Below are 16,921 nucleotides of genomic sequence, written 5' to 3' on the forward strand. Positions count from 1 at the left end.
AACAAACAGACCAAAAGTTGTAAACGAACATTGGTTTCTTTTGGAGCGCGATTCATCAACAATTGTGCATTTTGGGAGATCATTTGAGGTCAGGAAGATGGTAAAGGAGGCATGAGGAAAGGTAGAGTCAGTCAGTGACCAGTAGTGGTTTTGTTTTGATTTCATGCGTCTCAGAAGAGCAGAAGGAGAGAGCATTGTTTTTCGAAGTAGGGTAGCAAAAAATGTGTTATATCTGGAGTTTCGCTGGAAGAGTGAAGAGTGTCTGCCTATTCACGTGATGCTGAGATATGTAAGATACGCAGTGAGAGCTATTGTGAATAAACCACTGCAGTTATAAAATTGATAAAAGGAATGGCCATGTTTCAAGTGTGTGCCGACTGAATCTTTTTGGTATTTATTAGGATGCCCATTAGCCGCTGCAAAAGTATCAGAATTGTTCATTTCTCTCATTGACTTGTCAAACCCCGGATTGGTCCGCTTCACAAGCGTTCTCTGAAGTCTCGCGTTTTTACGTCTCTAGGTTTAGAAACTGGTAGTGGGGGAACCGGAAGTTCCGCGCAAGCGCGCATCATTCTTCAGAATAAAGGATACGCCAGAATTGTGCAGTCGAGACGACAACTTTAGTGTCCCTTTCTAATGTATTACTACTGGTATGTAATAGCACGTTCTAATATCTAAAGAACATGTAATAACATGCTAGGTAACAAATACGTCAAGGTATTATCACGCTTGATAAAGTTTTTATGTGCTATTTTAATGTCAAAACGCGTGAGTGAACGTGATCACTTTTTTTTTTTTTACATATCACATAGTGACTTTGGGTTAGTCTGAGTGGATGTATATAATTTCGTCAAGGTCATTTCATTAAGGATCCATTTATTTTAAATTTCTGGGTTCGTTTTACACGTCGTTTTTGGTTTTGTGTATAGTTCAGGAGATGGTAAAATGGCGGATCCCCCTCGGTCTGCATCAACGTACTGCACTGAGGGTGCAGCAGAGAAAGACAATTTTACGGTTGCACTACTGTTTTGGAGCTAAATGTAATGATTATCAGTTTTCTACATGTGTACTAATATTCAGAGACATTCAGTTGTTTCTCTCTATCTATAAATGTTACTGTGGTGTGAACGGAAATACCATTGGTTTTGATTGAAACAATACAGGGAAAGGTTATTCAGGAAAATAGTACAGAGAAACATACTGCAACCTTGTACTAAATGGTTTTGAGGCATTTGTGAATTCAGGAAATCTACTATAGATTAAGTGAATTTAAGTTGTGTAGCCTAATTTAAAGTGTATACTTTGTCTAATGTGAATGTTTTGTCAATGCTTAGTTACCAGATCTATTGAAATGAGATCAGTGCTTGACTTGGACAGGAGCTCACCGGAGCTGAGTACCAGCACCTCAAATTTCTACTGTTTGAGCTCATGTTCCTCTTATAGAATATTAGCTCAACAGTATTGTGGAGCTCCTGCACCTAAATATTAACAATATTTTTAGAGAATAAAGTAAGTCTTGACAGTTCTGGCACTAACTTTTGTGTCCGTTTCTCTTTATTACTACTGGCTGACTCAGATTAAGTCTGAGGCCAGTAACATCAACAGTGAGGACAAACCCAGCCTTCCTCTCTCCTTCCACACTGAGTTCAAACCTACAGTCACTGGGTCCTGATTGTGACAGTGGAGCACAGTTTGCACTGCAGGATCTAGAGATGGCATCAGTGAAGCTGGAAGACTGCAGTCAAACACTGGAGCTGAACGTCAACATTAAAGATGAAGAAGAGGAGGAGAAGATTGGGACATCTGTTTCTCATGGTAAGCACAGGTTATATCTAACTTAAGTTGGTGTTTTTCATTCCAACTTCCCACTGTGCATGAAGAGTTGCTGTAGAACTGTTTTATTTATTTGATTTCACCTTTATTTAACCAGGTGGGCCAGTTGAGAACGAGTTCTCATTTACAACTGGCCATAGTGGCGAAATAATTACAATTTAGCATTAACACTGGAGTGATAGATGTGCAGATGATGATGTGCAAGTAGAGATACTGGGGTGCAAAATAGCAAAAATAAATAACAATATGGGGATGAGGTAGTTTGGTGGGCTATTTACAGATGGGCTGTGTACAGGTGCAATGATCGGTAAGCTGCTCTGACAGCTGATGCTTAAAGTTAGTGAGTGTCTCCAGCTTCAGTGATTTTTGCAATTAGTTAGTCATTTGCAGCAGAGAACTGGAAGGACAGGTGGCCAAATGAGCAGTTGGCTTTGGGGATGACTAGAGAGATATACCTGCTGGGAGCGTGCTATGAGTGGGTGCTGCTATGGTGACCAGTGAGCTGAGATAAGGCGGGGCTTTACCTAGAAAATACTTATAGATGACCTGGAGTGGGTTTGGCGACGAGTACGAGCGATGGCCAGCCAACGAGAGTGTACAGGTCGCAGTGGTGGGTAGTATATGAGGCTTTGGTGACAAAACGGATGGCACTGTGATAGACTGCATCCAATTTGTTGAGTAGAGTATTGGAGGTTATTTTGTAAATGACATTGCCAAAGTCAAGGATTTGGTAGGATAGTCAGTTTTACGAGGGTGTCTGTTTCTCTTGTACTACTTGCCGACTCAGGTATGAGACCGTTAACATCAACAGTGAGGACAAACCCAGCCTGCCTCTCTCATTCCACACTGAGTCCAAACCGACAGTCACTGGGTCCTGATTGTGACAGTGGAGCCCAGTTTGCACTGCAGGATCCAGAGATGGCATCAGTGAAGCTGGAAGACTGCAGTCAAACACTGGAGCTGAATGTCAACATTAAAGAGGAAGAAGAGGAGGAGAAGATTGGGACATCGGTTTCTCATGGTAAGAGCAGGTTCTATCTAATTTTGTTGTTCGTTACAACTTCCCACTGTGTATGAAAAGTTGCGGTAGAACTGTTTCATGATGAACTGTTTAAGTACTGCAGTACATCTCATCCTCATGGACTGCACCAGATTTGCCAGTTCTTACTGTGAGATGTTGCCCCACTCTTCCACCAAGGCACCTGCAAGTTCCCAGACATTTCTGGGGGGAATTTGTGCCCATAGGCAAAGGTTTTGCTGGTGATGTCTGGTAAGGACCTGCCTGACAACAGGCCGACAAGCCCTCAGTCCAGCCTCTCTCAGCGTATTGTGGACAGTCTGAGCACTGATGGAGGGATTGTGCGTTCCTGGTGTAACTTGGGCAGTTGTTGCCATCCTCTACCTGTCCTGTAGGTGTGATGTTCGGATGTACCGATCCTGTGCAGGTGTTGTTTCACGTGGTTTGCCACTGTGAGGATGGTCAGCTGTCCGTCCTTTCTCCCTGTAGCGCTGTCTTAGGTGTCTCACAGTACAGACATGGCAATTTATTGCCCTGGCCACATCTGCAGTCCTCATGCCTCCTTGCAGCATGCATAATGCACGTTCACACAGATCAGCAGGGACCCTGCGCATCTTTCTTTTGGTGTTTTTCAGAGTGAGGTGGAGGGTCTGTCATGGTCTGGGGTGTTTTTTTGTTTTGTTGCGTTTATAGAAAATCACCACAATGGGACTCAGTCAAACTTAAAGGAATCATTCTTTATTATCAACAAGCTAGAGAGGTTCCATCAAACTTAAAGAACCATAGTATACGTTGGTCGGGAGCTCTGCCGGGGCAGTCCTGGTAGTTCTCCTTTATGCTGCTTACTCAGACAAGTTATATTTGCATGATTTAGCTTATTCATTATTGATAATTCATAATTAACATTTTGCTGTTGCGTGTGCTCAGACCTTGAAACTGAACAATGTTCTGGGCGTACTGCCAATTGGGGCTGAGGAGGAGGTCACAGTCTACTGCACGAACCAATAACATTTTTCCTCACATTTTTTAGAGGGCAAATAGTTGGCGGGGCAATTTTGTATTAATTAGCATATCAATGAATTGAATGTATGTAGGCTATGAATGGCCTCACACCAGTACAGTAGGTGGAGGTGTAGGCACCTAAGAGTTGGATGTGATCCGCCAACCAAATCCCAAAGAAGGTGTTTATACTTGCGTGCAATTTTTTGTACAGATGAACGTGTTACATTCAGGTGTTTGGAAATTGCTCCCAAAGATGAACCAGACTTGTGGAGGTCTACAATTTGTCTTGGCTTATTTATTTTTTATTTTCCCATGATGTCAAGCAGAGGCACTACGTTTGAAGGTTGACCTTGAAATACATCCACAGGTAAACCTCCAATTGACTCAAATAATGTAAATTAGCCTATCAGAAGTTTCTAAAGCCATGACATCATTTTCCAAGCTGTTTAAAGGCACAGTCAACTTAGTGTATGTAAACTTCTGACCCACTGGAATTGTGATATAGTGAATTAAAAGTGAAATAATCTGTCTGTAAACAATTGTTGGAAAAATGACTTGTGCCATGCACAAATTAGATGTCTTTAACCGACTTGCAAATACTTTAGTTTGTTAACAAGAAATGTGTGGAGTGGTTGAAAAACGAGTTTTAATGACTACATCCTGAGTGTATTTAAGAGAGTTATAAGGGCAAGAGGCCACAGTTCTATAGAAGATATGGAGGTGGATGCACCTCAACCAGTTGTAAATGTTGTACGTCAATCAAGTGATCTGAATACACTTATTGTGAAGGTGGATGTTTTTAGTATTTATAGCCACAGTTATTAATTGTACTGCACAAGACGTCCAAGAAGCTGGACATCATTATATCTGCAGCTGAGAAGTTTTTGGGCCTCCAAGACTACAAGGACTACTGTCACCAGATAATGTTCTGCTCTTACAGGATCCTTCTCAGCCTGTGTAGGGACCTGGTTAGAACAGAAAAGCAGGCTGATTTAGTTTAATTTACATTTCGTTATTGATAGTTTTTGCATGATAAAAAAAAATACTGTATACACTGAACAAACATATAAGCAAACCATGCAAAATGTTGGTTTCATGAGGTGAAATAAAATATCCCAGAAATGTTCCACACACACAAATTTATTCCTGTCAAATTTTGTGCACATTTGTTTTACATCCCCGTTAGTGAGCATTTCTCCTTTGCCAAGATAATCCATCCACCTCACAGGTGTGGCATATCAAGAAGCTGATTAAATAGCATGATTATCATACACAGGTGCACCTTGTGCTGGAGACAAGAGTAGGTGCTTGGCAGCAGCTTATGGTGATCTCTAATAAATACAAAAATGCCACTCAAATGGGCAAAAAAAAAATCACACAACACAAAGCCACAGATGTCTGAAGTTTTAAGGGAGCATGCAATTGGCAAGCTGACTGCAGGATTTTCCACCAGAGCTGTTGCCAGATCAGTTAATGTTCTCTACCTTTGTTGTTTTAGAGAATTTGTCAGTATGCCCAACTAGCCTCACATCTGCAGACTGCCGTGTATGGTGTTGTGTGGGCGTGTGGTTTGCTGATGTCAGTGTTGTGAACAGAGTGCCCCATGGTGGTATCAGGGTTATGATATGGGCAGGCATAAGCTACAAACAACAAACACAATTGCATTTTATCGATGGCAATTTGAATGCACAGAGATACCATGACAAGATCCTGAGGCCCATTGTCCTGCCATTCATCAGCTGCCATCACCTCATGTTTCAGCATGACAATACACTGCCCCATGTCGCAAGGATCTGGACACAATTGAAAATGCTGAAAATGTCCCAGGCCTGCATACTCAGAAATGTCACCCTTTGAGCATGTTTGGGATGTTCTGGATCGATGTCTGCGACAGCTTGTTCCTGCGAATATCCAGGCATTTCACACAGCCACTGAAAAGGAGTGGGACAACATTCCACAGGCCACAATCAACAGCCTGAATAACTCTATGTAAAGGAGACGTGTCCCAGAGGAGGCAGCAGCAGCTACCCACTTCTCCAGTGCTTCATTAGTAAATTGTGAGGTGCTGGAACCAGAAGTGATCCCAAGAGGGGGGGGTGACCTGGGGGGGCTCTGAGGTACCAGAAGACATTAAATAAAATACCTTTATAATAAAGTATTGCATGCATTATCGTGACTTTAGCGTTCTGGCAAAGAGCAGAGGTGTGGAGCCACTTGCGGAAGTTGTTCAGTTTTTGTAGCCTAGAGTTCAGGAAAAATGTGGCCTTTTAAAAACAAATGTCATGCAATTTTAGATGACTGGAGACTTTCACAGAATCTTAAAAGGTAAATTATTATTTTATTTATTTAACTAGGCAAGTCAGTTAAGACCCAATTGTTATTTACAATGGCTGCCAAACCCGGACAACGCTGGGCCAATTCTGCTCCGCGTCGTCCAGGTTTAATACCTCTCAAATGACCAAAATGACAGGCTGCTTTGACACTGACAAACGGAGAATCTGAGATCAATAAAAACAACCTTGTCTCTAATCCATCAATAGTCTAGGCCAGGTGTGAGGAGAAACACATTGTACAATATGAGGAGGAAGTTATAGTCCTAATCAAGCTTGACTCACCCAATGATGTGCAGCTCACTCCCTGAATGAATGGACAATTGCACAAGTTTTTTTGTTTTTTTTTACAACTAATCCAAGATTAGACCACAGCTGGTGGTTTCCAATGGGAACAGATCAGTCATAGTGGGCAGAGCCAAGCACGAGTCAGCGAGATCCTACTGGTGCGTTATACAACACATCTGCACGTTTCTGTTAGGGAACTCTTCTGTGAATCGCTCGTGTGCAATAACTCAATTCGCTTTTACGTTCCTTCTAAATTACGCAATTATTTAAAACTGTTGCAAATGGTAAAGTCTACAGATCTTAGTCCACTCTGTTCATTAAATATAAGTCTACAACTGTAGACTCTGTTCATAAAATATAAGTCTACAGATCTTAGTCCACTCTGTTCATAAAATATAAGTCTACAGATCTTAGTCCACTCTGTTCATAAAATATAAGTCTACAGATCTTAGTCCACTCTGTTCATAAAATATAAGTCTACAGATCTTAGTCCACTCTGTTCTCTGATCTTTCACTCTGTTCATAAAATATAAGTCTACAGATCTTAGTCCACTCTGTTCATAAAATATTTTCGTTTTGGAAACAGAACTGTATTAAGATCAGGTGTTTCATCGATTTAGAACATTTGCAGAATGTCGGCCAAAATCCATCTCGTTCCGTCTTCTGCCAGTGGGCTTCCTCTCACTACCATATTTGGTAGTGAGTGGAAACGCTAAGCGGATGCTTCACATTTATACATCTGGTGAAATATCTGTCTTGTTTTATCTGTCACTGCACTGTGGTAGTGGGGGAACAGGAAGTTCCAGGCAGGCACCATTCTTCAGAATAAAGAAAACCTTGTGAAGACTTACAGAAAACGTTTGACCTCTGTCATTGCCAACAAAGGGTATATAACAAAGTATTGAGATAAACTTTTGTTGTTGACCAAATACTTATTTTCCACCATAATTTACAAATAAATTCATTAAATATCCTGCAATGTGATTTTCTGGATTTTTTTTCTCTCTCAGTTTGTCTGTCATAGTTTAAGTTTACCTATGATGAAAATTACAGGCCTCTCATCTTTTTAAGTGGGAGAACTTGCACAATTGGTGGCTGACTAAATTCTTTTTTTGCCCCACTGTATGTGAATTTGTGGAGTCTACTATGGTTTAAGTGCACTTACATTGTGTAGTCTAATTTAAAGCTTGTACTTTGTCTCATTTGAATTACGTAATGTTTTGTTGTCAATGCTTAGCTACCAGATCTTTTGAAATGAGATCAGTGCTTGACTGAGTACCGGCACCTCAAATATCTACTGTTTGAGCTCATGTTCCTCTTCTAGAATATTAGCTCAACAGTATTGTGGAGCTGCTGAACCTAAATATAAACAGTACCGGCACCTATTTCAGTCCAAGTCAAGTACTGAATTAAATAATTGAACAAGAAGAAATATAATATATTTTTAGAGAATAAAGAAAGTGCCAGAACTGTCAAGACAATAACTTTTGTGTCTCATTGTTACTACAGGACGACTAGAATTAAGTCAGACCGGTTACATCAATAGTGAGTACAAACCCAGCCTGCCTCTCTCATTCCAGACTATGTCCAAACCTATATTCATTCACTGGGTCCTGATTGTGACAGTGGAGCCCAGTTTGCACTGCAGGATCCAGAGATGACATCAGTGAAGCTGGAAGACTGCAGTCAAACACTGGAGCTGAATGTCATCATTAAAGATGAAGAAGAGGAGGAGGAGGAGAAGATTGGGGAGTCTGTTTCTCATGGTAAGAGCAGGTTCCATCTAACTAAGTTTGTTGTTCATTACAACTTCCCACTGTGCATGAAAAGTTGCAGTAGAACTGTTTCAATGAGAAGGTAGATGTTGTTTCATGCTACTAAGACTTGCATGGTTTGACACCAGTATTGTCAGCATTTGTTTTATTAGTAGACTAAAGAAGTGAAGTAGACAATCTGCCAGTGTTTTAAAGTTCTATGAAATGAGTGTGTGTAGTTACTAACCCTTGTGATAGTGAGTGGAGGATGATATGAAATGAGTCTGTGTAGTTACTAACCCTTGTGATAGTGAGTGGAGGATGATATGAAATGAGTCTGTGTAGTTACTAACCCTTGTGATAGTGAGTGGAGGATGATATGAAATGAGTCTGTGTAGTTACTAACCCTTGTGATAGTGAGTGGAGGATGATATGAAATGAGTCTGTATAGTTACTAACCCCTGTGATAGTGAGTGGAGGATGATATGAAATGAGTCTGTGTAGTTATAAAAACCCTTGTGATAGTGAGTGGAGGATGATATGAAATGAGTCTGTATAGTTACTAACCCCTGTGATAGTGAGTGGAGGATGATATGCAAATGAGTCTTGTAGTTACTAACCCTTGTGATAGTGAGTGGAGGATGATATGAAATGAGTCTGTGTAGTTACTAACCCTTGTAATAGTGAAAGTGGAGGATGATGATGAAATGAGTCTGTGTAGTTACTAACCCTTGTGATAGTGAGTGGAGGATGATATTAAATGAGTCTGTGTAGTTACTAACCCTTGTGATAGTGAGTGGAGGATGATATGAAATGAGTCTGTGTAGTTACTAACCCTTGTGATAGTGAGTGGAGGATGATATGCCTCATTTATGACTTTTACCCACTTTTAGAATAGTTTTATTCCCCTGTATTGTACAGCCTACTGATTACGAATACATATGTCACTAAGTACAACCAGAAGAGGACTGGCCACCCCTTTGGGCCTGGTTCCCTCTGTGTTTCTTTCTAACTTTTCCGAAGAGACGCTGTGCTTCTACACCTGCATTGTTTGCTCATTGGTGTTTTAGGCTGAGTCGGATAAACAGAGCATGAACCTACAGACCCGTTTCTGAAAAGCATTTTGTGACAACTGCTGATGTAAAAAGTGTTTATAAAATAAATTTGATTGACATGGACAGTACCTTTCAAAGGTTTGGACACCTACTTATTCCAAGGTTTTATTTATTTTTACTATTTTCTACATTGTAATATAAGCGAAAACAAACTTTAAGTAACACATATGTAATCATGTAGTAACCAAAAAAGTGAGATTATTCAAAGTAGCCACCCTTTGCCTTGATGAATGCTTTGCACACTCTTGGCATTCTCTCAACCAGCTTTATGAGGAAGTCACCTGGAATGCATTTCAATTAACAGGTGTGCCTTGTTGAAAGTTAATTTGTGGAATTTCTTTCCTTAATGCGTTTTAGCCAATCAGTTGTATTGTGACAAGGTAGGGGTGGTATACAGAAGAAAGCCCTATTTGGTAAAAGAGCAAGGCCATATTATGTCAAGAACAGCTCAAATAAGCAAAGAGAAATGACAGTCCATTACTTTAAGACATAAAGGTCAATCAATTCCTAGGGTTAGAACATTTTATAGAACTTAGAAAGTTTCTTCAAGCGCAGTTGAAAAAAACCATCAAGCACTATGATGAAACTGACTCTCCGAGGACTGCCACAGGAAAGGAAGACCCAGAGTTACCTCTGCTGCAGGGGATAAGTTAATTAGAGTTACCAGCTTCAGAGTTCAAGTAACAGACACATCAACATCAACTGTTCAGAGGAGACTGTGTGAATCAGGCCTTCATGGTCGAATTGATGCAAATAAACCGCTACTAAAGGACACCAATAAGAAGAGACTTGCTTGGGCTAGAGAAACACGAGCAATTGACATTAGACCAGGGGAAATCTGTAATTTGGTGTGATTAGTCCAAATTTCAGATTTTTGGTTCCAACTTCTGTGTCTTTGTGAGATACAGAGTAGGTGAATGAATGATCTCTGCATGTGTGGTTCTCACCGTGAAGCATGGAGGTGTGATGGTGGAGTTCTTTGCTGGTAACACTCAGTGATTTATTAACCAGCATGGCTACCACATCAGTCTGCAGCAATATGCCATCCCATCTGGTATGGGCTTAGTGGGACTCATTTGTTTTTCAACAGGACAATGACCCAAAACACCCCTCCAGGCTGTGTAAGGGCTATTTGACTTAGAATGAGAGTGATTGAGTGCTGCATCAGATGACCTGGCCTCCACAATCCCCCGACCTCAACCCAATTGAGATGGTTTAGGATGAGTTGGACTGCAGAGTGAAGGAAAAGCAGCCAACACAAGTGCTCAGCAGAAGTGGGAGCTCCTTCATGACTGTTGGAAAAGCCTTCCAGGTGAAGCTGGTTGAGATAATGCCAAGTGTGCAAAGCTGTCATCAAGGCAAAGGGTGGCTACTTTGAAGAATCTAAAATATATTTAGATTTATTTTAACACTTTTTTTGGTTACTACATGATTCCATATGTGTTATTTCATAGTTTCGATGTCTTCACTTATTCTACAATGTAGAAAATAGTAAAAATAAAGAAAAACCATTGAATGAGTAAGTTTGTCCACCAACTGACTAGTTCTTCTGATGTTGTTCACACAGGAAACCATGTTGCCACGTTCTCTGCATCCAGAGAGCAACAGCAGGAAGATCATAGCGCTAAGAGATCTCATCACTGCCCACATTGTGAGGAGATTTTCCCATTTCTATCAAAGCTGAAAATACACCTAAAAATACACACAGGAGAGAATCTGTATTCCTGTGCTGACTGTGGGAAGAATTTCACAACATTAGAGGTTCTGATCATTCATCAGAGAGTGCATGAACGGATACACACAGGAGAGAAGCCTGTGACCTGCTCTGACTGTGGAAAGAGTTTCTCTCTACTGAGCAACTTAAAACGACATGAACGCATACATACAGGAGAGAAGCCTTACGTATGCTCTGACTGTGTAAAATGCTTCACAACATCAACTGAGCTAAAACGTCATCAGAGAACACACACAGGAGAGAAGCCTTACTCCTGCTCTGACTGTGGAAAGAGTTTCTCTCAACTGAGCAACTTAAAAGCACATGTACGTATACATACAGGAGAGAATCCTTACTCCTGTTCTGACTGTGGGAAGAGGTTCTCTCTACTGAGCAACTTAAAATCACATGAACGTATGCATACAGGAGAGAAGCCTTACGTATGCTCTGACTGTGTAAAATGCTTCACAACATCAACTGAGCTAAATCGCCATCAGAGAACACACACAGGAGAGAAGCCTTACTCCTGCTCTGACTGTGGAAAGAGGTTTTCTCGACTAAGCACCTTAAAAAGACACCAAGGTCAACAGAAAGGACCATTGATCTGACTGGAAAATGTGTTAAAACAACAGCTGAGCTTAAAGGTCATCAGAGAGCACACATAGGAGAGAAGGGTTGTGGAAATTTCCTGTATTACCAAATCACGAGAGAGCAAACCACACACAAGTCAGAGTTATCATAAAGTCCATCTTTAATTATATGAGCGTCACCATAGCCCTGTGACTCTCAGATCAATTCAGTGTCTATAAATGAATTCTCTGAGAGTTCTTACATATTGGCAACTGAGATCCTTTATAGCAAAGACACACATAGCCAGACAGCATTGGCTATAAATTATCGTTCAGTTTGGTCTCCTAAACTAAGTTCTTATCTTGTTCTTGCTCCCACTTAGAACCAAAAACATTACCTCATCCAATGGCATATATCAAATACACCCCCTCCTGGACAAGATCAGAAAAGACAGTGAGCCTCTTAGGTCATATACTAAATCAAGATAAGGGCAACCTCAGAGAGGACATGTAAATAGTTAGACACATTCCCATAAGAAGACAGGCCTGACCTCTCCCCTCTCTGGGGCCCAATGTGACTAAGCCCTGGCAGAGAAGGGATAACTGCAAACAGTATTATCCAAAAGAAGACATTCTAATGACAAATATCTCACATAAGCATTATTATGTAAATACAACCTCTTATTTATCAATGTTACCTAACTAATTCTGATTCTGCTACTACAGAAGCAGTCATCTGCTCTGACTGTGCGTCAAGTTTCTATCTTCTGTGCCACTTAAAATGACTTGAACGTGTACACACAGGAGAGAAGCCTTATCACTGCATTCATTGACTGTGAGAAGAGATTCTACAGATTGGGCCATTTAAAACGACACCAATGTGTACATAAAGGAGAGAAACCTCATCAGTTCTCTCAATCCAACTAAGATTTGACACTCAACTTAATTCTCATCTCATAAAATAATTGGCAACGTTGAATTGGATCAAATGAAGAAAGCGTAGAACACTGTATTGTAAACCTATAGTTTCTCACTGTGAGAGAACTGTGCAGAGGAGAGGGAGCGTTATAGTATGTATATTATCCTCTCTTTACTGATCAGTGTGCACCTTGTCAGTTTTGGTGTGTTTTGTTAGATTATACTGTAAAGATATTGAGATGGCCTTGGATTTGGCCTTAGGCTTTAATATCCTCTGTGAGGCGTCTCACAATGGAGTTGTTGACTGGGTGGTACTGCTTCTCTCTGCATTTTTCCGTGGGAATGAGCTGGTAGACACAACATGTACAGAGTGTACAAAACATGAAGAGACGCCTGCTCTTTCCATGACATAGGTGAACCCAGCTGAAAACTATAATCCTTAATGATGTGGTTTTTATTATGAATTTATTTTGGATCCCCATTAGCTTTCAGCAGAAAACAAGATACTGCAGTTGGAGTTGGCTAAGAAATGAAAAGACGACGCTGGAGAATTTGAAAAACATTGCCTGGCCTGATGAATCCCTGTTCCTGCTGTGTCATGATGGGAGGACTAGGGTATACAGGAAACCACTAGTACATCCATCATGCCTCGTGTCATCTTTGCAGGCTGGTGGTGATGGTGTGGAGTTTGTATTCATGCCACACTCTGGGCCCCTTGATAAAAGTGGAGCAACTTTGAATACCACAGGATTTCTAAACATCATGGCCAATCAGATTCACTGCAGCAGTGTATCCATCTGCAAATAGATTTCTTCAGCAGGATTATGCCACAAGGCTTGTCCAGGAATGGTTCCAAGAACATGACAGCGAATTCAGCATGACAGCGAGTCACCAGATCTCAATCCAATTGTCCATCTGTGGCAGGAGATGAAACAAGCTATTCGGAGTAGAGATCGACTCCCAGCTAGACACAATTGTGGGAAGAATTGGGCCAGAATCCCTGTGGAATGATCTCAACACCTTGGATAGTCCAGACAAATTGAGGCTAATTCTGAGGACAAAGGGGGGGTGCAACTCAATATTAGGAAGATTTTTTGTACACAATGTATATCAGATAAAGATGGTGTGATGATCACTTTTAAGCATTTGTTTGGGTCGATTATTTAATATTACTCAACTTTTTGTTTGGGTCGATTATTTAATATTACTCAACTTTTGTTTAAACAGTGAATCTACTTGTGTTTATTAAAATTGTCTTTTAATACTAGATTTATTATTTTAGTCATTGATGATGAATGTATTTGAATAACTGTATTGAAGTTAATTGATCTGGTGGCAGGTAGCCTAGCGGTTAAGAGTGTTGGGCCAGTAACTGAAAGGTTGCTGGTTTGAATCCCAAGCCGACTAGGTGAAAAGTCTGTCATTGTGCCCTTGAGCAAGGCAATTAAACCGTATTTGTCCTGTAAGTTGCTCTGGATAAGAGCATCTGCTAAGTGACAAGATTGTAATGAAAAATGTTTGTAGATAAATTTATGTTCGGCGGGTTAGCCTAGTGGTTAGAGTGTTGGACTAGTAACCGGAAGGTTGTAAGTTCAAACCCCCGAGATGACAAGGTACAAATCTGTCGTTCTGCCCCTGAACAGGCAGTTAACCCACTGTTCCTAGGCCGTCATTGAAAATAAGAATTTGTTCTTAACTGACTTGCCTGGTTAAATAAAGGTAAAAATAAAATGTAGGGCAACCACTTTTTTTCTCTTAAATGAAATAAACTGTTTGAAGTGACATACTGTATATACAATACACAACATTACCACTTTGTTTACCCTGGCCAGAGGGACAGGACCATAGTAAACTAGACTATGTAGCTGCTGCTGTTAGTAGCCTACAGTTTCCATGCAATACAGCATGTCAGATCGCTAATGAGGTGTATAGCTGCTACATTTATGCAAGAGTTTTTGCTTGTGTCTATCAGGAGTGATGTGTTATCAGCTTGATAAATAACTAATGGAGGAAAGTGGAGAGCGCGACTTGAGCTTTGTGCCCGGCCCGCCTTACATGGTCAAGAGACGCAGAGAACCTGCAGCAGCACCCTGATGTGAAGAACAGCCCATACAAAAATGTACGATTGCAGTACAATAAAGAAAATATAGCATGTTATTTTCATGGAATGGTAGTGACCAAAAAACAATATGTTTTTATTATACTGGGCCCAGGAACATAGAAGAAACTGACAGATGTGTCATAATAGCCTGGAAGTAAAAGCTGTACTGGGACACATTTGTTCTACCTGTCCTGTTAAAATATATTAATCATATTTCTGTCCTTTCAAACCAGTGTGTCTTGTTTGCAGTGTGTCAGTTCAATCTGAGATGTCATTATGAATCTAAGCATGGTGCTTTCAGAAGTAGATGTTCCACCCCAGACATGAGGCTGGAGTCCGACGCAGAAAGGAAGGTGGGCCTAAAGAGTGAACACCTTGTGTGTTTTACAGTGGTGATTTTACCATGTACATATTCTATTATTATTATTTAACCTTTATTTTAACTAGAAGGTTCTTATCGACTTACACAAATCCACAAGGAGTCAGTAGAAACCATATTTGTTTAAGCAAGTCAGTCATATCAGCAGTAAATGAGGCTGAATTACCTGTTAGGCTGCCAGACGAGACTCCGGTGGCCAATAGCCAGGTGTAGCAGTGGTAAGGATTCACTTCATGGTGTTGAAAGGAAAGCTTAATGCTGGACTAACTAAAATTCTGTTACAAATGGTTTAATTGAGGTGTTCTTGCCACAATATGGACTTGGTCTTTTACCAAATAGGCCTATATTCTGTATACCAGCCCTACCTTGTCACAACGCAACTGATTGGCTCAAACACATTAAGAAGGAAAGAAATTCCACTAATTCACACACGTTAATTGAAATGCATTACAGGTGACTGACTACCTCTTGAAGCTGGTTGAGAGAATGCCAAGAGTGTGCAAAGCTGTCATCAAGGCAAAGGGTGCCTACTTTGAAGAATATAAAATATATTTAGATTTGTTTAACACTTTTTTTGGTTAATACATTATTGCATATGTGTATTTCATATGTTTTGATGACAACACTATTATTCTACAATGTAGAAAATAGTAAAAAATAAAGAAAAACCCTTGAATGAGTAGGTGTGTCCAAACTGTTGGCTGGTAGTGTATGTATTCATATCAGTAGGCTGGTAGTGTAAGTATTCATATCAGTAGGCTGGTAGTGTATGTATTCATATCAGTAGGCTGGTACTGTATGTATTCATATCAGTAGGCTGGTACTGTATGTATTCATATCAGTAGGCTGGTACTGTATGTATTCATATCAGTAGGCTTTACAACACAAAAGGGGAATAAAACTATTCTAAAAGTGGGTAAGAGTTGAAAGCTAAAAAGGGGCGTGTCATCCTCTACTCACTATCACAAGGGTTAGTAACGACACAGACTCATTTCATAGAACTTTAAAACACTGGCAGTTTGTCTACTTCACTTCTTCAGTCTACTCTCTGATCACTCCAGATAGTGCAGGGCGCCAAATTCAAACAACAGAAATCTCATAATTAAAATAAAAAATAATTAAGTATTATACACCATTTTAAAGATAAACTTGCTAATCCCACCACAGTGTCCGATTTCAAAAAGCTTTACGACGAAAGTAAACCATATGATTATGTTAGGTCAGCACCTAGTTACAGAAAAACAGCCATTTTTCCAGCCAAAGAGAGTCACAAAAAGCAGAAATAGAGATTTTTCAGTTTACATTGGCGCGTTATGTTCAGTAATGTTTTGCTTCCAAACCATCCGGGGATTTTGCAGAGAGCCACATCAATTTACAGAAATACTCATAATAAACATTGATAAAATATACAAGTGTTATGCATGGAATTATAGATATACTTCTCCTTGATGCAACCGCTGTATCAGATTTCAAAAAAGCTTTACGGAAAAAGCACACCATACAATAATCTGAGTACAGCGCTCAGACACAAAAACAAGCCATACAGATACCCGCCATGTTGTGGAGTCAACAGAAGACAGAAATAGCATTATAAATATTCACTTACCTTTGATAATCTTCATCAGAATGCACTCACAGGAATCCCAGTTCCAAAACAAATGTTTTTGTTCGACAAAGTCCATAATTTATGTCCAAATACCTCCTTTTTGTTTGTGCGTTTAGTTCACAAAAAGTCAAAAAGTTCTGTTACAGTTCGTAGAACCATGTCAAACGATGTATAGAAACAATCTTTAGGATGTTTTTAACATAAATCTTAAATAATGTTCCAACCGGACAATTCCTTTGTCTTTAGAAATGCAATGGAACGCAGGTCGCTCTCACGGGCGTGCGTGAGACTGAG

General features: G+C 40.2%; 1 protein-coding gene across 2 annotated transcripts; it reads left to right on the plus strand.

The window, feature by feature from the left end:
* The first annotated feature begins 540 nt into the window (after positions 1-540).
* On the plus strand, positions 541-14,323 carry LOC135567352 (zinc finger protein 664-like). Of its 2 annotated transcripts, none has more exons than XM_065014781.1 (5): positions 541-650; positions 1,577-1,815; positions 2,621-2,854; positions 8,052-8,237; positions 10,908-14,323. In XM_065014781.1, the coding sequence occupies exons 2-5, from the start codon at positions 1,713-1,715 to the stop codon at positions 11,660-11,662; spliced, it is 1,278 nt and encodes a 425-aa protein (XP_064870853.1). In that variant the 5' UTR covers positions 541-650; positions 1,577-1,712; the 3' UTR covers positions 11,663-14,323. The 2 variants fall into 2 exon arrangements, with proteins under 2 accessions (XP_064870853.1, XP_064870854.1); XM_065014782.1 differs by lacking the exon at positions 541-650 and adding an exon at positions 884-1,040.
* The last annotated feature ends 2,598 nt before the right edge of the window (positions 14,324-16,921 follow it).

Source organism: Oncorhynchus nerka, unplaced genomic scaffold (assembly GCF_034236695.1).
Source record: "Oncorhynchus nerka isolate Pitt River unplaced genomic scaffold, Oner_Uvic_2.0 unplaced_scaffold_2118, whole genome shotgun sequence".
Lineage (NCBI taxonomy): Eukaryota > Metazoa > Chordata > Actinopteri > Salmoniformes > Salmonidae > Oncorhynchus > Oncorhynchus nerka.